The following is a 23,698-nucleotide window of genomic DNA, read 5'->3' on the forward strand; positions in this document are numbered from 1 at the left end:
AATATTATCATATTATTAAAATATTATAAAATAACACACTTTATTCTATATTATTACCACTACTTTTGACGGAAAATAAGGGCGTTAATTGAGAAAACACAACTTAAACAATATTTGAGAAAGCTGATAGATAATCTAGTATTATGAAAAACAAAAACCCATCTTTATATTTGTTATGTAGCGAAGGCTGAGATGTGTAACTTTGTGACTCAACAGCAGGTGGCGACATACCCGTCGAGGTTCCTTTCTGAAAAGCAGAAGAAGAATCCAGTCTCGCTCCTGAGTTTCACGTGTTTACAAAATAGCTCGTTGTAAACACCTGGATTTCTCACTAACTCTCGACATTTATCCGCAAACGGTATAATCATGTCTTCCAGTTGTCGCCGACCGGAACATTCAGCGCCTCCCGATGTGGTCAGTCATTTTAGCTTAAGCTACAATGCTACTCCCTTGTAGCATGTTTCTGAACGTTAACATTGAGCACATTTTTTATGTAATGCGAAGTCACTATTCTATTTGTGATTCTAAACATTCGTGTGTCTAACGTGTCCCTCTTTTTCAGTTTTATAATGCAGAGGAAGCGAAAAAATATTCCCAAAAGTGGGTGATCACAGTTTTCTTCATAAACTATTGTCGAATATCCAAAGTTTGATTCTTATTTTCTCAACATTCAATGTGTTGTTATGAAGATGATCTTGTAGTCAATGATATTGTGTTTCGTTTCTTAGCTCCAGAATGATAGAGATTCAGACTCAGATGTCTGAGAGAGCTGTAGAACTCTTAAACCTGCCAGAAGACCAGCCCTGCTTTCTATTGGATGTGGGGTGAGTTTATACTCAAATATTTTTTTTCTACTTAGATTTTTTAAATTGTAATATTCCTAATTCCCCATTTAACATTCCTAATACCTTTGTTTATTTATTTATTTATTTTTTGCTGTTATCCTGCTATTTAAGTTTGTTTGTAGCTATGTAAGTGTTCTGTGGTTCAATGTGAGAAATTGTAACTCTGCTCTGACATCTTCGTCACAGCTGCGGTTCTGGTCTCAGTGGAGATTACCTGACAGAAGAAGGACACTTTTGGGTGGGCGTGGATATCAGCACTGCTATGTTGGGTCAGTATTGCTCAGTAGAAGCCCAGAGGAATGACCACAATTACCCTCACTCTATCAGAGCAAACAGGCAATGGCTATTTTTTCTTCTTTTAAATAAAAAAAATATGGATGCAGATCTGTATTTGCTCATCAAGAATGACATGAATTTTGTCAAAAAAAGAATAAATCTCACAAAAAAGATAATTTGTTTCTGACCTCCAGATGTGGCGCTGGACAGAGAGGTGGAAGGAGACCTCTTGCTAGGTGACATGGGTGAGGGGATGCCTTTCCGATCAGGGACCTTCGACGGCTGTATCAGGTGAGCATAATGTAATATGTATTGGCAAAACAATGAACACATTCTCTCCTAAGTTTTCTTACATGACCTTGCTTCACTCTCAGCATCTCAGCCCTGCAGTGGCTGTGTAACGCAGACAAGAGGACGCACAGTCCGCCCAAGAGACTGTTCACCTTCTTCAGCACGCTCTATTCCTCCCTGGTGGGTCTTGTCTCCTCATCACAGTGTTCTGTGACAAATCGTGCACACAGTCATCAAGTTTTCATTTTCAGTCGAGAGGCGCGCGAGCAGTCTTCCAGCTTTATCCAGAGAATTCAGAACAGGTTAGAATTTTTTTCCATTAAATGAATGAAAATATTTAGATTGCTCTCTTCATATTTCCCTCTTTCTGTAGCTGGAACTGATCACCACACAGGCCATGAAGGCAGGTTTCAGCGGAGGCATGGTGGTCGACTACCCCAACAGCAGCAAGGCCAAGAAGTCAGTTGCTAACACACTTATGTTATTTAATGTCATTTAATTGATATAACAATAATAAAAATGCAATGTGATGATATGTCCATACCTTCAAGGACACTAGTTTGAGCTTCTGTCTCATTTGTCTCCAGGTTCTTCTTGTGTCTGTTCGCTGGTGTGACCGGGGTTCTTCCCAAAGTAAGAAAAACAGGTTGATCGTGCTGATTTTGCTCAGCACTGATATTTGTTATTTTTTCTCCTCAGGGTTTGGGATCAGAAACTTCAGACAGGACTGTTCCAAACCAGGTCCAGTATTCAGGACAGAGGTAATCAGTCACACAGAACCAGTGATGCGCTTCAGCTGCAAACAAAAATAGGTTTTGACGGATGAATGTTGGTCAAACATGCGAGAACTCACTGACCTGAACAAATCTGAACACCGTCGGCTCCTGTGCTTGAGTGGGTTATCGATCTCACGTCACAGACGTGATGATGAATTCTGTCAAATTCCATCATGGAGTTCGCCTTCTCTCCTCTGGACTCGAGAGGAAGCTTTGGAATCGACAGAGAAGTTTAGTATCATGTGCTCCACACTGACAAAGTGGACCAAATGAACAGCATCGATGTGTGACGGAGATTGTTCAACAGAATCTATCATTCTTTATTAAAGTAGGACTTTGAGAGCAGTGCTACCATCCTCAGATGCTCCCTACACTGAGACATGGTTATGGCCTATTCCATGCTCCAGTTTGGACCATGCCAGATGAGGGTTTTCACATCATCCAGGAGCTTGCTTCATGTACCTTGGTTGCTGAGTTGCTGCACTCCCAAGACCAGCTTTCTCCCACCTCCGTGAGCACTGCATTTGACGCGACATTCTATCGAGTCTATCACCTTCTGAGAGCCTCGCGGCAGAGCACCGAGGTCTGACTGTCAGGAGGAGCAGCAGGAGTCTTGCGTATAAGATCCAAAATCAGATTTTGTGCTGCTGCGTCTGCTGTGAGAGCCAGAAGGTTTAGACTTGTTTTATCCGGAGAAATCTTTTTGAGTGACGGGCTGCTCTGAGAATTCGACTTGACATCTGTGCATTTCCTGGGGATGAGAGAAGAGGTGAGCAATTTCTGGAATGGCTCTGTTTTTTGCTTACTTTAAGAGTTAAAAACTGTTTAAAAATCCATACTATTCAAGCCAAGAAGAGGGGGTTCAGGTCAAGCGCTCGGCTTTTCACATCTGATTGTTAGCTTACTTTATCTTAATACAGTTGCTGTGTTGTTCCCCGTTTCATCACAGTACAGACCAACGCTCAAATTTCGATGAATGTTCCCTTACAAGAACAGGGAGACCATGCAAACTCGACTTCAACCTGGGTTTTATGGAATCAAACCGCTGACCTTGCTGCAGCATCAACCACTACTCCACTGTGCTGCATTTTTAAGTGACACAAAAACTTAGTGGGTGGACAAATGAATTTTTTTGTCCTTCATCATGTCTATCTGATGAGGAATTTCTCTGCATTGTTCTTCGCCCTCCGCCCAGAGTGATCCGCAGCCAAACCGACCCTGCAGTGTTGACGTCTTCTGTCTGCGACCTTTCGGGATGATTTGCATTTGTTGGAAAAAAAAAAACCGGGCCGCCGTTTTCATCTCAGCAAATAAATTGAATGACGAAGGGCAGCGTGGTTTGTAAATGATTCCGTCTGCTCGCTTTGACCCGCGTTTTCAGAGTCGTTTTCTAATGAGTGGGATGTGCGCGTGTCTGGGAGCCGCGAAAGGTTGGGTTTGGGATTTGAAATCTAATTGGTTTCGCTGTCTCCTCTTCCAGATGTCGCTTCGCAAACATGAAAGGGAAGTCGGTGAAGAAAGGAAGAGACTGGATCTTGGAGAAAAAGGAGCGGAGGAGGAGACAGGGACGGTATGTTCTCAGGAGCGATGGTGAGATTGTGCATCCAGTGTTGCTGTACTCATCTGCGTCTGGCCTCTTGTGCAGGGAAGTGCGAGCTGACACCAAATACACCGGGCGAAAGAGAGGACCACATTTTTAGAAAAGACCGACACTACCTCTGGAGCATTGGACTTAATTAACAGCCTCTTTTTAATTGAGATTAAAGGCCAAATATGCTCATATTTTGCATCACGTGATGATGGGCAGACTGTCATGGCTGCCATATGGGGATGTCTTGTATAAAGAACTGTCCAGTTTCACCTTTCAAATTGAATTTCAACATGATTCTGAGACACACATCTGGACTGTGGCTGCTGCCCCCTCGACCTGAACACAGCTCAGCGCGAGAAGAGGGAACGATGGGTGTTGAGAAGCACATTTGAAGTAGGCAAGAAGCTTCTCTCTGTTCTGAAAATGTTAAAGTAAAAACATTACAGCCGTGTTTCTCTATAAACCAGTCTTTAAAGCATGATGGAAGGAGGATGTGCAACAGAAATCATGACTCATCACTTTCGTTCTGGAGCTCGTCGTCACGCGACCCATTGTGTGGTTAAATGCATTAGAGTGCGTGTGACAGTTGTGTGCATTATCACTGTAAATAAACCGTCGATTCATTATTGTTGTATTTGTCCAGCAGCGCGTGTGTGTTTACGCTTGTCTCCAGCAGAGGACGCTGTTCGCTTCCCCACCACTTGAACCTGGGCGTTATCAGCGCGCGCTCAATCGATCGTCAAATCAAAGTCCATTTCAACAACCTCAGGCGGACGGAAACACCTCAGACTCGCGCACTTCCTGGCGGACTCGAGGGTCTAGATTCCATCGACTGAGCAGCGACTGAGCAGGAAGTTGTGGGCGTGTAATGGGTTAACGGCGGAAGGCCTCGCCTCACCTTTCGTGCGCGTCACGCGGATCCGTGGAGTGGCGAGACCACCATCCATCATCCGGCCGCCTGGGCGACACCGAGAAGCACCGCCTCCCTCTGCCGCCTGACAGCGCATCCTCCCTCGGCTGAACTCGGCTCGACAGTCGGTGTCCATCCAAGCCCACATCCAGCAGGAGGAGGAGGAGGAGACTGTGGCCGAGCACCATGAAGGACCGCATGCAAGAACTTCGACATGTAAGTTTGGCGCCTGTCATCACCCTCTTCTTTCCGTTACTTCTATTTTTAGAGCAGAAAAGTGAGTGAGAGAGGCGAGCGGCGCCGGAGAGCAACAGTTGTGACCTGCCGCTTTGTGAGTCCGAGCTCTCATGTGGGGACGCGGCGCTTCTATTGTGCGGGAAAGGAAGGAAAGGCTATTGATGAGCGAACCCACTTGTCAGTTGAACACAGTCAAAGTGCATGATAATGCTTTTAAATGCGAGGCTCATTGTCGTCTCTGCTGTTTGAATGCAGCGGAGTGAAAGTATCCTTGTCATTTATTTTCGTTTTAGTATGAGCAGGACTCAGCGGTGGTTCACTGAAGATGTGTGTGTTGTTATATGGATCATATGTAATGTGACTGCACACCTCTCACTCTCCTTTGAGTGTAGAGAGGATCCTCCTCTGGGCCCCTCCTCTTGTGTGACTATTGACCAGAGTGTGTTTGGGATCTGTCACCTGGCCGTAGTTGCCTCGCTGCCCTGCGAGTCATGCCCATTGTGTTGGGAATAGGGAGGGTGAGAAGCTCATTCATCCCGGAGAGACTCAAAGTAGAACATGGTGGAACTGGAGGAGCTTCCTGGGGAGTCTGGATCTGTAGTGGTGCAAGTAGTTTGAGCCACTGTCAAAGCTAGTTGACTGCCCCCAATCATAACTGAAGACAGCAGTGTGCTCTGGACTCACCTGAACCATGGCGATCTCCTCCAGAACTGAGTTCAGAATCCATCAGACGATTTCAGCCCTGAATCAAAGCGTGGTGGCTGGTTGGGAGGAGGAACTGTGAGAACCATTAATCATCCCTGCGGTTTGTTTGTGAGTCAGCCGTCGTCAGATCTGTGTAACTGGCAGTTAAGCTGTAGAAAGGCAACGCGAGGACCAATTTATGGCTCCTCAATGCTCGGCGAAGATCGAGCTTTGAATTGGTCTCGTGGGAGACCAGTCAGCGCTGGCAGATTTGCGCGTTTATGTGTGAGTCGAGCGAGAAGCGTGTCTTCCAGCCGGCCGTGCTACATCGGTGTTGCAGGAGCAACTTTGATTCGTGGCTATAAACTCATTATTTTTGATCGTATCTGCCCCTCCTGAAAAACAGTCCTTAATATTGCCAAGTCATTTCAGGACACCAGACCACGTAATTACTTAGACGGCGAGCTGTTATTTCCCATCAGAACCAGATTAATATTGTGTTCTATGTATAGCCTCAAGATGAAGGAGGTTCCAGTGCCGGTGTCTCGGCGGGTCAGCCGGACAACGCAAAACTGCCACTTTCATTTCCAGGTTTTCCTTCACCAGTTTGGCTGCTGATGGTTTTACACTTTGGCTAGGTGAGGTAGAGGAAGCAGTGACAGAGTCCCAGGAGGATTTGACTTCCTGAAGAAGTATGAAAAACAGAGCCACAGATATTCCGTTAAATAAGAGAATGAAATCGTCAGGGTGCTAGTGTCACTGTCTGCTGCTGCTGCAGACTTGGCATTGTTACCGTGGCAGATACGCCGTTTGAGTATTGATACTCAGAATATTTATATTTTTGACGACCGCAGACATTTGGAGGAAATGTGTCCCCATGTGAGATAATGTTTTTATAAGGGATGCAACGATACCAGTATCGGTGGCTGAGAAGTGCAAAACACATTTACAAGCTTTTGGAACAAATTTGCTAATAGCAAAACATGTATTTCAAACAAATCTACAAGCTTCCTTAGCAAATCAGCATTTTTTCCTTGGGGTTGGGTACTTGTACTCATAGAATTTCTGCTGCAGTGAACTTCTGACCATCACCCATGTACAAGAAAAACATACAGAGGATTGTTGTTCAAACAATGATATACAAGGAACAATAACAAAAGTAACTTTATGTGTAATGGTGTACGTACTCTGCATCGGTGAGTACTCACCTGCAAGTACCCCACTCATTGTGGAAAAAAACTGGTATCGGTCCCTATTTGTAATACAGTTTACTATTGAACATTGTCATAAAAATTTGCCACGGTGTTGTGTATATAGCCAATCTTTGGTCCCATAAATTGTCTCAGATATTCTGTAATCTTCTCGACATGTGGCATCAATCGTAGTAGGGATGATCCGATCGATGGATCACCGATCGTGTTCGGCAGATATCCGCGTGATCGGTGAATGCCGATCACTACCTGTCACTGCCGATCACAATAAGTGATCATCTGTAACAGCCGGCGCTCTCATGAAGCCCCGCTGGTTGTAACACGTCCGCTCCTCCCTACTCGCTGCTCACTCAGCAGGAGCATGTCTGCAGTGGAGGTTCTTTCTCTCTGTCATGGAAAGTTTGCATCCTGCAGCACATGCACAGGAAAATGCTGTCCAGGGAAGCACCTTCAAATTAAACACGCCATTGGAAGCACCAGCACTTGACGGAGCATGGAGAGTTTTCCGGGCTCATGAAAAGTGAGCCACATGAATCTGAAACTTTTGAAAACATCTGCAGTGGAAATTTCAATTTCATGCTCTCTGTCCCTCACCGGCATAGCACAGTCTATAGAGAGTCAAATGCAACATTCACCTCCAATTGAATGTTTTCAGTTGTGTCCTTTTGACAGAATAATTGCTGCATTCAGTAAGGTTTTTCTATTTTTGGCAACGTTCATGTTTTCATATCATGTACACAGAAGGTCTAATCATTTCTATGCCAAATTCATTGTCAATCTATGTGATCGGTATCGGTGATATCCAGCAAAAACCCTGATCGGAGCCTCCCTAAAACGTAGTTCCTGTCGGTCCTTTGGGAGCAGCATGTGTGAGGAAGGGTGGAATCCCTGCGTGAGTCAGGTGCAGCCACAGGTGTGAGCAAGAGGATGTGGCGCGGCTGAAGGGCAGGGATCAAGGCCGACTAAGAACAGGTCGGCCCTCTCTCGCTGGTCTGGATGCTGACTCCAAATGCAGCCTTCATATCAGAGCTGAACAAATGATCCTGCCTCCATTATTAGCCGTCGTCATCTCTAATCGGATTTGATTGTTTGTGTGCGTCACATCAATCTCAGCATCTCCTACACATACATCAACGTCCCCCCATTAAAAACGCCTTTCTCCCTCCACATCTCCCTCCGTCTGCTTCCTTTTCTGTCAACTCATATTTCAGGTTCACCGTCTCACTCTGGCTGGATTCACTCTCATCCAGATGGATCTGAACAAAGCACCTGCTGATCAGCTGCCAGCCTCCAGAACTGCCTCCCAGTCCTCCCAGTTGGCCCACAACAGACAGATGGCGCCGATATGATGCGTTTATTAGCCTTCAAATCTTAAGCAAGGGGGGGGGGCGGCACTCGCCGATGGGGTAATTACAGATATTAAGCACCGCAGGGGCCGTTATCAATCCAAGCTGATGTTTATCTTTTCACAGCCAGTCATTTCATCAACACGCCACCTTTGGTGGGAGCATCCGCCCTCTGTTGGTTCCCTACATTCTGATCCTCTAAACTGGGGTTCTTAACCGTTTTGATCTTGGGGCCCAGCTTTGCCAGAACAAATGGCTCCGGGGCCCATTCAAGTTATAGAACGTATTTCACTTGTGATCAACAACCATATTTAATCTACTTACACGAAAACAAACCGAAATCTCGTAAAGACATTTGCCATTGAAAAGCAGCAACAACGAACAACCAACAAGCAGCAGAAGCAGGTGCAAGTCATATTCAATTTACTAAAGAAAATATCTTAAAAATACACTTGATGCAAACTGTTGAGAAAATTGGATAAACCAAATACAATTCTGAATAACATAAATAGAATAAAACCACATCTAAATATCATAAGATAAAAATAATATTTTATTTTAACTCCAAAGAAGATGAAGTAAAGTGTAAATGAAAGTATTGCCATTTAATGTTCTAATTCATTTTCAAAACTGCTTCAACAGGTGCTTTCATGAACAGTTTTTACTGTTGGGGGGGTGGCATCACTTTCTTTATCATTCTTTCGTTTGAAGAACTTCTCCATAGCTGTTCACTATCACAGATTTGCAGCTGTCAAGTCAATTCAGTGACACACTACTGCCACCATACGTGGCTAATGTATTCAAACTGACTGTCTCAGGGCCCAGAGGTCTAAAACAAAAAACCTTTAGCGGCCCAACTATGGAGCCAAGGCCAACAGCGCCCCCTAGAGGGCCACTGGAAGTATTCCTTGAATGGGCCCATCTGTTGTGGCAAAGTTGAGATCAGAATGGTTCAGAACCTCCGCTCTAAACCTCCATCACCTCATCATAATGAAGCTTTTCTCTCTCCAGCTCCATTATTTGCTCCTCTTGTGTCCGTTATTGATCAGGTTCCAAACCCTCAGCCAGTGTTGCTGGAGCTCCGGGCAGTTGCCTGGTGCTCGGTGTGTGATCAGGTGTGTAGCTGTCATTCTGACGTCCTGAGTCACGCTCCTCACAAATGTCATGTTTGCCAGTCGGGCCGTTGAATTCCACCAATCTCGACTCTCTGCAATCAGTCTGATTGAGCCCGCTGTGCCTAATCGCTTCCCCACATCTTAAAAGCAATCTGGGCGTGCGGCTCAGCGCCTGGCGCTTTGCGCCACCCACCAATGTCCAGCGCTTGGCTTTTGATCCTGAGCCCTTGCTGCTGCCTCTGGAGCAGACCTGTCTCTCTGTGTATTCTGGAGCTGCCTGGTCTCTTCACCCCGACGTCTGTTGTCAGTGTTGCTACGATGGGTAGCACCGGCAGCATTTTAAGTCTAATCCTGGTGTAAAAAAAATATCGATACGCTCAAACATCGCGATACTTGATATTTATATGCAGCTGAAATATCGCAATAGAAGTTTGTGTTGTGTTGTCTTGATGTTTAAAGCTGTCTATGTCGATATTTAATACATAAATACTTGGATATGCTGCTGCATTTGTGACATGTTTAATACTAACGTTTACTTTGTGTACGCTGGAGTTATTTTGTCGCTTTACGGAGCGATTCATTCCTCTGTTGGACTGCGACATTTAAATAAAAGTCTAACTGATGACTGACGTCAACGCAACATACACTATTTGTGTATGTACAATGTATATATTGCTGAATTTACAGTATCACAATACATGCCAATGTATGGTAAGTGTAGCACCTCAGACTGAAGGGTTTCTCTCTCGATCAAGATGGTGACGGTCGGCAGGAATTTGGGTATTTTGGGGTTAAAGCGTGTGAGTGCGACCGAGAGCTCGGAGATGTTGCCTGCTGACATTGTTCAGAAGAATCAAGGTCGACAACATTTGTTAGCCAGCACACGCCTCAGTGATACTGTAACGTCCAAATCAGATTGGATGGAAATTGAATGCCATTCAAAATAGCCGACGCAAGGGTAATAGGTACCACTGTTGTGGCAGATCCCTGTGTGAGAGTGAGATGCTGAGATACTGTGCTGCCATAACTGTCGCAGGCGATGCTGGGCTGCTACGTGCTGCGGTGCGTAAGTCAGATGTTATTTATGGTGGTTGGGGAACTCCTTAAAGTTTCACTTTAGAAATTCTATTTCTTGTCTCTTGATACGAACAGCACCTCTTGTGATCTTGTGCTTCACGACGTACCAAGCCACGTGTCATGGGTAGTGATGAGAAACCACCATATCAACCCTGTGTCCTCAACTCAACACCTCCTTTGGAATTTGATTCCATTGAAACACCCATCCATCCACATGCAACGTGGAAGGCAGACTTCAGCCTCAACACAAGTCCACTTTACTCCTGAGGAAGACTGCAACATCTCTCAGTAGTTTAGGTCCAACCTGGACACCACTTTCCAGCTGAGCTCCAAGGCCTCACACCTGCTGATTCTCATCCTACAATCTGCTAAAGCTCTCCTCTCACGGGCTGCACATAGACAATCCTTCTCTGGAATAGAAGGGGCCTCAGATGGTGGAGCCTTGCTGGATCTGGGTCAGTGTCGATAAACCTGGTCACTCAGGGATGGAGTGAAAAATGGAGCAGATCTGTGACATGACGGCTGTACAATACCCAGGTCTGTGCAATACTGTCACTATTAACACTGAGAGAAGCATATGCAAACACACACACACACACACACACACTAAACACATAATTCATCGACACGTTGAGGCGGCATAATTGCATCAATGAGCCATGAAATGAGTGCGACCAATCTGGCGTCTCACTGGTCTGTCTTTGCAAATGAGTCGCCATGATAACTGATTTCATGTTATGCTAATAGTTATCCCAGAAACGTGTGAGGAGTTATGGACCTCTTCCTCCTTTTAGAATCCAGATTTACCAAATATACATTTACTTTTTAAAGCTCAGTCAATATAACAACTATATTCTGATTCGTGGGTCGCGATACAAAATTGAAAAAGTCCTCTTGCCGTCTAGACTGATGAAGTCAAATATGTTTATCAGCTCCGCACCTCTCTCTCTGAGGAGGCCTACAAAGCGACAGACAACCTTGAGCACCATGCCGACACACACCAGACTCCTGCTTTTGTAATGCAACCATGGAAGGTCAGGTACGTATTTGTGAAATGTAAGTGAGTTTTCATGACTCCGACTAGATAACTTGAGATCATATGGGGGTGTTTCTGTGGCCTATGATATTGGAAAGTGGACAGCCACAATGTGAGTATGCGAGTGCTCAAACCTGCTGTCACAGTCCACTGTCATCTGAACAAGTAGGAACTATCTATTGAGCGAGTGTCCAGTGGCGCAGTGAATATATGTTCACGTACATGTACTCATAATTGATAATCATGCTCACGCAATTATCATCTAACAAGTGTGAACGTGTCCTTTAACTGCCGAGCTCTTCAAATCTCCCATAACAAAAGGTCAAGAGAGAAGGTGGGAAGCAGATAGATGGATACTTTCATTAAAAAAAAAGAAAAGCTTGGTGCTATAAAGAGGAAAATACAAGAAGAGCATCTATAATTAATCTGGTGTTTTTTAAGGAGAGACGATGAGGTGTGTAAGAGAGAGAGAGAGAGCGAAGGAGGAGGGAGAGCGAGGTGAGCGAGTGCATCATGTGTAAGCTTAACTGTTCTCCATTACAGGAGGAAGCAGCACGGATCATTATAGAGGCTGAGATTTAGATAGACTGAAAAACTTTCCTCCTGTTTGGGTTCATGTCCCGTCTGAAATGACCTTTAAATCCACCCGCAGTGATGAACTTTCTCCTGCGTCTCTCACTCTGAAAGTGTATTTCCGACTGAAGCTACACGTGTTCTGGACGCAGTCAGTTTTAGATACGGCTTTGCCTGCTTTATAGTCCCCCAACTATTTTGTTTGTTGATGAAATTGCTTTTCCCTTTATGGAGCGCTGAATGTGGTCGTAATGTAAAGGCTTTATGAGCCAGAATGTTCTTACACAAAAATGCCGCGCTCATTCCAGCTAGTTATAGGTGCATGAGGTGCCAACAGAGATTTATGTTTATGAATTTTTTTTTTTCAGCTGACCACAGAATGAATGAAAGTGCTGCTGCTGGTATGAGGCAGAACTCAGCATTGCAGCGTGGCATTGCCATCGCAGTGGACCGAGACACAACTGCAGTGTCAGAAGGTGTCAGGAGCTCCTGGCTCGCAGGTTGTCTCCCACTTCCCAAGACGTGATCTTTGCGTCCTTGGTCTCCTATTGCTGGTCCAGCAGGGTATTGCCCTGGTGTCGTCAGTATGGCAGAGGCTGACTCCTCCTTCAGGTCCGGCATTTTCCCTGATGCTTCTTGGTTACTCAGCCACCGGGGATCTTTTTCTGGTGGTCATTTTTGGCTGTGATACCATACAGGTGGTTCTGGTGGGCTGACACTGCTCAGTACTGCGTTTCTGAAGTACTTTTCGACTATAAACTAGACGAGACATTTGCCTCATACAGCATCCGTGAAGGAGACAGAACACGACACGTAGTCTGTCGTGTTCTGTGTCCCTGGCTGTCCCCACACCACTGCTGCTTGTGTAACTCTCCAGCATGGATCAGCCTGTCATTCAATGACTTTGTTGATGTGTGGGCTGCATGTGTGCCACCAAGTTTTCTTCCAACATGACGGCGCACCGAATCCATGTTCGCTCTAATTCCACATGAGGATTCGGAGGAACACAAAGTGACCCTTAAATTTCCGTCGAAGCGTCTCTGCGCTCGGCGAGTCTCCACTCCTCGACATGGAAGATCTCGGTGTGTAGGTGGAGAGTGTCTTGAGGGCTGGTCTATTTTTATTTGTGTGGTTGTGTGTGTGTGTGTGTGTGTGTGTGAAGATCGGCCCACTTGATTCTCTTTGTTGTCAGAAGCAGACCTCATGGTATCGCAGAAGGTAACTACTTACCTTTATTTTGTCCACAACTCAATCTGATTTGCTCACTTGCGCCTCCTCTGGTGTCTCCCTGAAAGGGTTCTCAAACAAAATCATCTACTTCTGTCGCAGTAACAACCTTTTTAGCAAGTGTATCATTAGCTGTTAGCCTGGGTTTTCCACGATTTTAGGGCTGAAGAAATGAGTGGGTGCAGAGTTTCCACCGGGATTTTTTTATTTGTTAGTTGAATTGGTGACAAAACGCTATCATGTGAAGTCAATCTGTCTCCAATACCAGCCGTTCTCACGCGGCTTTTCTCTTCATGTGTCCGGCCTGAATGCGTGACTTGAGTTCATCATGTCCACCTCCATGATGTGTTATGTGTTATTGATTTTCCACTTTGTTTCAATAAGTTTGTTCAGGTGATATGTCATCTTTAAGAAGACGTCATTTTCAGAAGGCGTTGCAGAACCTATTTAAGCCGTCGCGGTGCACTACACTAGTTGCAACTTTGGTGTGATAATAGCCTGTTTTTCAAGATAAATATTTCAACATTATTATGAGTTTTTGACGGGGTAAAAACAGCTAAAATGCCACCCAGACACCAGATGTGAAGGGGTCAGTTTTGCCGAAGTCTGAAAAGGATGTTAACATCGTCCCCTCTAGCCTACTCACGTAAGTAAGATCGCATTTCAACACCTAACTCAATAAACTATCAGTGGAGCTCAGTGTTTCCTGTGAGTGAAGCCTTGGTCTAAATGGAATTTGCTGTACTCGGTTTAAGCAGTGCCGAGTTTAACCGTGCTTTAATCCGTGTTGCAGCATCGATAACATAATGAAGCGCCTGCGTGAGCGCGGCCTGGACGTTGCCTGTTGTGTAATAAATGTACGATTGCTCTCCGTGTTCCTCTCTGCCGCTAACAGATTAGAATCGATGGTAATGAGACGGCAGGAAGCTGTGAGATCTGAAACGCATAGGAAACAAAGTTGCTTTAATATTCTCGCCCAGAAGAACAACAATCATCTCTCTCCAGTTGTTGCTTAGGAAGACATTTTCCAAGTACAGTAGCGCAGCACGCGCACCTGTGAACTTCACCTGTCGAGTCGAGGGTGCACATTTTAACGCTGCGTCTCCGCCAGTTGCACATGCTATTACGCTTTCACAGCTTTCAGTAATTGTTGGGGTGCCCTGTTTTCTCCTCCGCGTTTTTCCAATGCTGACATCAGCCCACACACACGATGTCTGTTTATCTCCCGCGCTGTGCTTTTGGTCTGTATTTCCCTCTCAGATGCTTCGCAGTGGTTGTATCTCTCACCACTAGGTGGCGTCACCAAAATTACTTTTTGGATTTCTGTCATGTCTTATATTGGTCAGTTGTATGGTTTAAACCAGAGTGGATATTTAGTTTTACGAGTAGATTGTTTATTTTCTATCACCACTCACACAGTTGAAAAAAATCCAAAAGCCTTTTCAGGATGAAATTGTAGAAACTAGGGATGGGCGATATGTACAAAAAAAATGATCACGATAAATGTTGTAATTTTCTGCGATAACATTAATTATTACGCTAAAGACATTTTCATTGTATTCCATGTGTTGTACACAATGTCTGTCTTCAAACTGCTTTATGATGAAACCTATTTGAGTTTGTCTCCAATGTCTTTATTTGATTATATTTAAATATAATAGTTAACTAATGTAGAGATGAGAAATTCAATGTTTCATGTCTCTGGTAGAAGCCGCTGGTGTCTGACAGACTGCTCTGCCAGCTTTATTTAGGGGTTAAATTGAGCCGTCTGTCTGCTGTATCTCATGTCTCTTAACAGTTGACTTTAACTGTGGACCAGTCTGGACACATTTCCCAGATGCTACTGAAGAAATATTAGAAATAATGTGATCATTTAGTCATATTCTATTCTCCAAATCATTATTCAAACTGTCAGTCCTTTGTCTTGTGTGATGAAAAACCTTTTCACAATTCTCTCTCCTAAAATGGTTGTTTTCCATTGCCTTATTGAAGACTTTACTAATACGACTATTTTAGGATTTGTTGCTGGTCCCTAACTGATGTTGGGTCGTAGCATTAGTGCTGCCTGTGAGAGAGTGTCCACGATCAGTGAACCCTAATGGGGACACAGTAGAGGGCGCCGCCGCCAATACTGGACATATAATATCCACGTAGCTACTCACACTTGCAGCTAACTATTGCGAAGTTGAGACGAAGCATCTTTCAGCGCTGTAAGATTTTCTAAAGTCACGTCCTCCCCTCACCACCTTCCCACCGATGGAAACCCTACATGCGGTCTTGGATACTCACAGTTTAAGAGCTCCGTCATCCACCAGAGACTTTATGTAGAGCCGGCATTATGCCGCATTTAACGGCCAGTTAAATTTAGTGTCAATGGGGACACGGTCACTGAGAGAAATATTTTATTATATTTAATAGAAGCAATTAGCTGGAGATCCACTATAAGGTCCAGACTTGGGTCGTATACCAGATCCCCGTGCCGCAGATAAGCACTCAAACAAGCTCTACTCTGCACACAAACTCTAGCTGTCCTCTGCTGATCAGAATACATTGAAGTATGAAGACTTTCAAACCTTCTTGAGCAGCTTTACCGAACACGTTTTCACCCGCCTCTTGGTCTAAGTGGATAAAAACAGTGTGCAGTTGAAGGAGGGAAATCGATGAGTTGTTTACTCCAAAATGGACGCTTTCCCATTATGATTTGAAAAGGTTTTCCCCCCCAATAATTGTGTTTCTCTTTGTTTAAAGCTGGACTCTGTGAAACCGATTTGTGAGTCATTACGTTTCGCTCTGTTGGCAGAGCATGTTCAGCTGGTTTCAGCGGTGCAGCAGTTATAATTCTAAGATATGAGAGTGAGACATTGTTCAGCATGAATGGGTGATCCACACCAGCTGTGTGCATGTCTGTGCGAAGCTGCTGTCCCTTCCTGAAGTGACCTCCCGACGTGATCTGCTACAGAGAGCAAGTCTCTAATCTAATAAAGGAGATAATGGGGCCACTTCTGCGGGGACGATGCATCATTTAAAGGTTTATGACCTGATGCGGACGACAAAGTGTGTAGCTGCGGAGTGTGTGCTCCGCTCATCTGTGTGTCGGGTCCAGGTCTGAGTCAGGAGTGCAGCATTGATGTCCGCTCTCAGCAGGATCCCGGGGTGGTGGAGAGGAGTTCAGGGTCTCTGCCCGGGGTCTCTCTCTCTCTGACTCACGACTCAAAGTGAAACCAGACCAAAGGCAGGAAACGCACTACCTCTCTGTGGAGGCAGAACACACACAACTGGTGCTGGCTCCTCGTGGGAGCTCATTCGGATTCCCTGCCTCTCCTCTTCCTCCTCCTCCTCTTCCTCCTGCTGATTCCTCTCCTTTGTGCCTCTAATGGTCCCGCTGTTACACAGATGCCATTTGGGCTTTGTTATTTTAATATAACAATGTAAAAATATGCCTGTGAAAATGCAGCTATGGAAGATAGGAAGGCTCTTATTGGGACCAAAGATAGTGTGAGTGGGTTCTTGTGATACCAGTGTGAAGGCAGCCGCGCGTCGTTCTCACATTGTTTGCCGCCAGTGCTAAAGTGTGTCCTCTCAGACGTTGTTGTGTGGTGCTAGCTCATCTTTAGACTTCCTTTCCTGAACGTCTCTTGTTGTCATCGGTGTTTCACACCGACCGAGGCATCCACACGAAACACCTCTGGACATGGGCATCACTTGGCATCATCTCTCTTAAGGCTGTAATTCCTTCCTTACATAACCATCGGCATCATTTTAATTCAGTTAAGCACAGCTCACTGTGCGGACCAGGAAATGCATTATTAGCTGCAAGTCATGAGGAAGAGAAGTATATTTGAAGACCACGAGTGTGTGTCGTCCGCTCATCCTTTTCCAGTCCAGCGGCAAGAACAGACTTTCTTCTCCCTTTGAACGCTCATCCGGCTCTTCTGGGGGAGAACTGAGGTGCTGCCTGGTCAGCCGAGAGACAGATACTCTCCAGAGTGTCCCGGCTCTGTCTCAGCCCTGCTCCCAGTTGGACCTGTCCTTCTCACTGGAACGCCTCATCCTGGTGACAACCTTATTAGATATCCAAGGATGAATTCCAATTCCTTACTCAATCCTCAACCTCATTCTTAAATCTCCAACCTCATTCTTTAAAACCAAGGGTTACGGAAGATTTCATGCCTTAGAAATGGGATACTCCTTCAGAAGAAGAGGAATGGAAAGGAGGAGTAAGAAACATTGACAGGATCAGCAACAGCTGAAATACATATGCATTTGGATTCTGTCTTCATCCTTCGATGCCATGTTTTTATGTCTGGATACTGTGCAATGGATTCTGGGTATTGCTTAATTCTGAGGGAGGTCACAGAGTTACTCAATATGAAGGAAGCTATGTTCAATTTAACGTCCCTTGAAATTAGCATTTTTTTGAGGATAAAGATTGAGGTTAAGGATCAAGGAACGAATTGGAATGCGGCCCAAGTCTCCTCCAACTGACTTGTGAAGTAGCAGGGATTCAATGCTGACCCTCTCCCAAACTACCCCTCAGTCATATATATATATGTTATAAAACATTTTCAATGTTGGGTTTATGCTGTGACTGGCTGTCACTCTGCTGCTCGTCCCTCATCTTCACACGACTTGCATTTCACTCCTGCTCCACTGACTCTGCTCTGATGCCATCTCTTACGATAGCTGCAGCTAAAGGTCCGCAGGAGCGTGACATAAAAATGATATCTAAAAATGACTCCGGTTGCCATTTAAATATTTATTGCAGCTAATGCTTTAAGGGAGATGTTTCTTTAATGGGAGTGGGCTGTTACACCGCCCTTGTACAGAGGTTTTGACAAGCGCTAAGTGAGTTTCTGAAGGTGAGATCCCCTCTTCTGGTGTCGTGTTTCCATGTTTACATTTGCTCTTTTGTCCACAATCTTTCTGTGGTTTTCAACAGGAAACAATAGATTCAACATCTCATCAACAGCCTGTTAATGTCTTGTTTAGCAGTAAGAAAAAGCAAAATTGCTCCTTCTTTTCTCCAATGCTAAATTTAGCCCAGCAATCGCCGTCTTTGGTGTCAACGCGGCGTCATAAATTGCTCTCCCTCACCACCACGACGCTGCTCAGTAACACACAAGACACCTTTTCTCCTTCAAGCACAAAGACATTATTTGATTACATAAATTCCTTCCCTGCGCATCCAATTTTGAACTCATTTTGTGGTTGACTTCTGTATCCTCCAGTTGATAGTGGTGGGAGACTGTCACGATTTTAGGTGAAGAAATTCCTAATTTGTTTATTCAGACACGCAACAGAGGTGCAACCTCCAGGCTGTGAGTGTCACTTGTTGGCATTGCTCCGCCTCGCTCTTCTTATGAAGCAAGACTACAACGCTGTCCTGAACATCTCGTTGCCATTTCGGGAGAAATGAAGAGACCATGTCCCGTGTTGCAGCATTTGACATGGGTCATGCTCCCATGACGTATGAAAATTTGCCCGTCCTTATCAGACGTTGCTTCCCTCATTGATCACATGCTTCCATGCGGTCTGTTGCTGTTCAACTATATATCCACCAGGGGGAGCAGCCCAGAGTCAAGTCAAAAACTCCAAAACAAACATGGCGACTGTGGAAGAAGTATTGTACCTCTTGCACTGAAGATGAACCGGAGGCAGAGTTGTAGGAGGCGGTGGTCAGTGAGGTGGTCAAATATATAGCGACTGGAGAACGGAGAATTCTTCGTGTCTCACTAGAGCCATGTATCGGGTAGTAACAGCGACACTGCTCCCCATGGTTTTTCCACTGCTCCGTGTCTGGTCTGTGGTCCGTATCTCTAGGCATTGTTTGAAACATGCTGAAATGGATCCGTACGTAACGGTGAGTTGTGCAATGGATATGGATATGGAGGAATGCAGTCATGACCACACACACAGGGACCAGGGACAAACTAGTTCAGTTGAAAACCTACTTGTACTTATATATAGATAGTCTGGTATCTTTTAGTTTTTGGGAGTCAGTTCTGCTTTACCTTACTGTGGGTCCAGGCTTGGCAGCTCAATTACCAAAGGGCTTCATTATATAGTGAAACTGCTGAGAGGGGTCATCAAGCCTAAAACTAGAGCGAGTCAAATAAAGTCTTAAAAGAAAGGGAAGACTTGGAAAAATATTTCACTAACAACGATGGAATGGACAATGGAAGATCAGGTGCAGGGTACAGATGTAGTCGAGATCGCCTAACCTGAGTCACAACAGAGTACTGAGTCTGCTGTACTGAGACCGGGACGAGTCCAGACCATGACCAGTGAGAGGTGAGACTGAGACCAAACCAAACACAGAATACAGAAGTCTATTAGTCATATCAACACAGATTTATTTCCACTGCAAAAGAGAAATAAATAAAATCAACAACTGACACGCTTTCAATGGAACAAACCAGTACTTCTGTATTCACTTTGGTCTTGGCCTTGGTTTGGCACCTCTCATTGGTCTTGGTCTTGGGTTTGGTGGTCTGAACTTTGTGTGTTACGAATACTAATAATTAAAGAGATGAACATCTTCAAAAACAACTATTTTTAGTGGTGTTCTTTTCGAATACATTGCAATACAATACATATTCATTTTTTTCAGTTATTGAAAAAATGAATGAGTTCAGTCCAAACACTGCTAAATTATGAACTGGAACATAAACTTGAAGAAATATTTCTTCATGGTCACTTCTATACGTCCAATCTGATTTCACATATATTGACTGTCCAAGGGCCACCTGTGGCCCCGGGGCCCCTCTTTGTCCCGGTCAGCTTGAGATGAATCAGAATATAACGTAGCAACTCACCCTCATTTTTCCCAACATGTTGGGAGGTGATGGCCCTCGCACAGCAGCTTCATTAAGAGGCTGAACAGCCAGTGAACTTGGGCGTGAACTCTGGATAGTGGGGACCTTGGCTTTGACTCGACGTTAATTCAATAATCTGCGGCTAATCAGTGGACCTGTGCTTCTAATTACAAGTGAAGTGCCTCTGGAGTGTGGAGTGTGGTGTTGGCGGCGCCGCGTTTAACCTTGGCTTGTTCATTGGAACAGCATTGCTCATCCACTGTGCTGTCAGCTGCGTCACTTCCTGTCTGTTCTCTGTTGTGCAGGGCAAAGGCACGGCGGAGGAGGAGGAGGAAGTCGCCGTGGGGATGGACAAAGGCTTCATGGACGAGTTCTTCGAGCAGGTTCGATCATCCTGATCTTCCTTTAGTCTGCTGGTCTAGCTCCACGTTGCTGACAGCTGCAAATTTGTGATGGTTACCAACTATGGAGAAGTTCTTGAAGAGAAAAAATGATAAAGAAAGTGATGGCGTCCCCAACAGTTCACCTGTTGGAGCAGTTTATTTAGTTAGAACATTTTATGGCGATACTTTAATTTACACTTTACTTATCTTCTTTAGAGTTTATTTATGAAAAATAAAATATTTTACAATATTTACATGTTGTTTTTTAATATTTATTTTATTCTGAATTTTATTCATGAAGTACAGTTTTTCCAATTTTCCCAACAGTTTGCATCAAGTGTATTTTTTTTCTTTCTTATTTCCTCTGGTACATTTGATGAACACGACTTGCGCCTGCTTCTGCTGCTGGATGGACTTTTCCATGGCAAATATCTTTACGTTGTTCACATGGTTTCATGTCATTTCACAAGGTTTTGGTTTGTCTACATGTGTGGTTATTGAATCACTTCTATTCCATGAATGGGCCCCGGACCCAGTTGTTCTGGAAAAGGTGGGCCCCAAGATCAGAAAGGTTAAGAGCCCCAGGATTAAATGACCTCAGTTCATTTGAAGAAACAAACAAATGATCAGCCGAGGCTTCCAGCTGCTTCCTTCTTCCTCCACATGGCCGTCCACGTTTAATGCATCCATGAATACACGTTTAAGTGTGTTTTCTTGTGCGCACTGCGTCGCTACGCTGGAGGGACAGCATGGTAAGGAGGTACTTTAGAGTGGCACCCGTTGTTATAGTCTCCCAAGAGGAACGGAGGCCTGTGGTGAACCATCAGGCATCTGGAGCTCTGCTGCGCTTCACTCTGTGACATGCTTCTCTGTGAGTAACTTTGTGTCCATGATGACTTTTTAATGTGTAGCTGTCCTCCTTATCTGAAGGGCAGAGAGCCTCGACGGTTGGTGAAAAAATCCAATGTATGTTTCACTGTAGGATTGTCAGCAGATATATAATACAGTCGTTTATATCATATTTACATACTTGTTTTTAAGCCTTCATCAGAGAACTTTTGTCTCATATTTTTGTTGCTTACTGTAGTTAGTGACTTTTTTTTTTTTTTGCTTTACCTTATTGCCTTTAAATGCATTTTTTAATTTTCTCACTGCCATTACCATTACCATTACTATTATTATCACTTACTTGCCTTTTTTTTCCACATAAATTTGCTTGCTATGAATTTTTTTTTTCCACAGGAGGCAAATTTATTTGGACAAAAAACAAACAAACAAACAAAAAAATAGGCTTTTGCCTTTTTTAAATAATAATAATAATAATAATAATAATAATAAATGTCCCTGTAGTTAAAATGCACGAAAGGGAGATTAAAGTTTAATTTTCTAAATGGAATTATTATTTTTTCAAATTTTCTCCCCCATTTTTATACAAATGCAGAATTTACTTTATTTTTACAGGGAGTGAAAATATTGCAAAAATGAATGAATAATATTTTCTCGCATATTGACTACACTCACAAAGGAAAGAGACGAAAGTATCATTTACATCATTCAATTGGAATGGATTCTTTGCTCACAGCTGCACTGTGGGACTAGTAAAGGACGTCTAATCTAATCTAATCTAATCTAATCTAATCTAATCTAACGGCATCAGTGACATCCCTTACATCGTCTTCATCGCAGTTTTGTTTCGCTGCCTCGAGCGAGTCCCTTCACCGCTCACCCACCTGCGAGCGCCAACCTGACTGCAGAGGCTGAAACTTTGAAGTTGAAAGAGAGAAACGAAATCACAATTGCAAATGTGGCCACAGAAGTGGGTCGTGTGAGGTTGGATGCCAGAGAACCAGCGTTTGTGAGCCGCGGAAGACGCTGCGACGATGAGCACTTTGATACGGCGAGAGGAGGAGTCATCTGTGCCTGAGCTGCAGGTGCTGCTATCAAAGACCTGTGTGGTTGTTTAGTGCTTCAGTGGGAGCCACTCCGAGACTGAGCTCAGCACAAAGTGAGTCAACAGGCACCGACATGGTTTTGTAACTGCTTCTGCTCCGTGTCAGAAGACTACATTTTAATGGGCTTAGTATGTCAGATAGAGAGATGAGAATTCTGTGAAAGTCTACAGTATCTGCTTTGGAAACTCACCAAGTCAGCAAGTTCGCTTAAATATATTTGGAGACCAGACACTGTCAAACTGTATGTAAAAGGTGAAAAGACCATACATTTATCGCTGCAATATCGCGCAATTGAGTATCGATATTTCGTTACACTCCTATACAATCTCCGAGTTCGGTCTTTCCTTTGTTATTATTATCATCATTCGTACTTAATAACAATTCATCCTTATTAGGGGTGTAAGAAAATATTGGCGCTCTCAAATACAGATCATATGTGTTTGTTGAACTTGTTTTCATGTTTGTAATATTGCGCTGCATTATCTAATTTCCTCCCTTAACATTATTACAATGTATTTCTGGACATACAGTGTCACAATATATCGTATCACCACTCCTGTATCGGGATACGCATCACATCACAAGAATGTTTATGCAGAACCCGATACTTGGTGGCCTCTGTTTAACCTTGCTTGAACCTCACATATGAAGCAATGCAAACAGTTTATTTGAAGTTAAAGTAAAATAAAAACATTCTTTTGCTGCTCAGGAAAAGTCAAAGTGACCCACCAGCAGTGGACCAAACCTAGATGACTTCGAGTGAATGTCAATATCACGTGTTAGGAGGACCGTTTGCCCTCAGTGAAGCCCTCACTTTGCTCTCCTCCTGAAACTGCAGCCTGGAGAGAGTTTTGAAGAATGGTGGGAGAGCTGTGCTTCACAGTCAGAACCCGAGTGTTTCTTTTCTGGAGGGGAAGTCGGAGGTGAAGGAGGATCATTCGGTATGTTGACCCCTAAGCGCCGGTGGAGAAGGAGCCTGACATCACATTCAGTTCCGACTGAAAGGCTGCTCAGTGTTTGCCTGAGACTCGGCCTGTGTTGAACATTTTGGCCTCTTAGATGATTGAGTTTGACTCCACTTGTTTAGAGACTCCAACCGACACAAAGCGAGGGATCACGCTTCGATGAGATGACGATACAGAGGTTGTCAGATCAACTTTCAAATATTGAAGCGTCTGATAGAATTAAGATCGCAAGTGTAGTAGAGAAATCCACTCTCCAGAGCTCTTGCTCGCAGCCTCATGCCTCGACAGTGATTCCGTCTGACAAAGAAATGTCTCATCTTGATCGTGGCGTTACGTTTGTCAGGTCCGCTGCCGAACAATGTCCTTGTTTCAGAGCACCTCCGGAGCA

General features: G+C 44.3%; 2 protein-coding genes across 6 annotated transcripts in view; both read left to right on the forward strand.

Annotated features, from left to right (window-relative positions):
- Nucleotides 1–241: 241 nt before the first annotated feature.
- On the forward strand, nt 242–4,415 carry bud23 (BUD23 rRNA methyltransferase and ribosome maturation factor). Its single transcript, XM_053872129.1, has 12 exons — nt 242–414; nt 563–600; nt 729–824; nt 1,032–1,114; nt 1,316–1,412; nt 1,496–1,592; nt 1,664–1,714; nt 1,786–1,871; nt 2,000–2,045; nt 2,112–2,173; nt 3,669–3,758; nt 3,834–4,415. The coding sequence occupies exons 1-12, from the start codon at nt 367–369 to the stop codon at nt 3,886–3,888; spliced, it is 849 nt and encodes a 282-aa protein (XP_053728104.1). The 5' UTR covers nt 242–366; the 3' UTR covers nt 3,889–4,415.
- Nucleotides 4,416–4,495: 80 nt separating this feature from the next.
- stx1a (syntaxin 1A (brain)) overlaps nt 4,496–23,698 on the forward strand; it is a 51,697-nt gene continuing 32,494 nt past the window's right edge. For 2 of the 5 annotated variants that reach the window (XM_053872128.1, XM_053872126.1), the window contains exons 1-2: nt 4,496–4,905; nt 20,316–20,393. In XM_053872128.1, coding sequence (XP_053728103.1) covers nt 4,876–4,905; nt 20,316–20,393 — 108 coding nt within the window. In that variant the 5' untranslated portion in view covers nt 4,496–4,875. The remainder of the gene's footprint in view (nt 4,906–20,315; nt 20,394–23,698) is intronic. The other 3 variants (XR_008415644.1, XR_008415643.1, XM_053872125.1) reach the window with 2 other exon arrangements.

Source organism: Synchiropus splendidus, chromosome 8, assembly GCF_027744825.2.
Source record: "Synchiropus splendidus isolate RoL2022-P1 chromosome 8, RoL_Sspl_1.0, whole genome shotgun sequence".
Classification (NCBI taxonomy): domain Eukaryota; kingdom Metazoa; phylum Chordata; class Actinopteri; order Syngnathiformes; family Callionymidae; genus Synchiropus; species Synchiropus splendidus.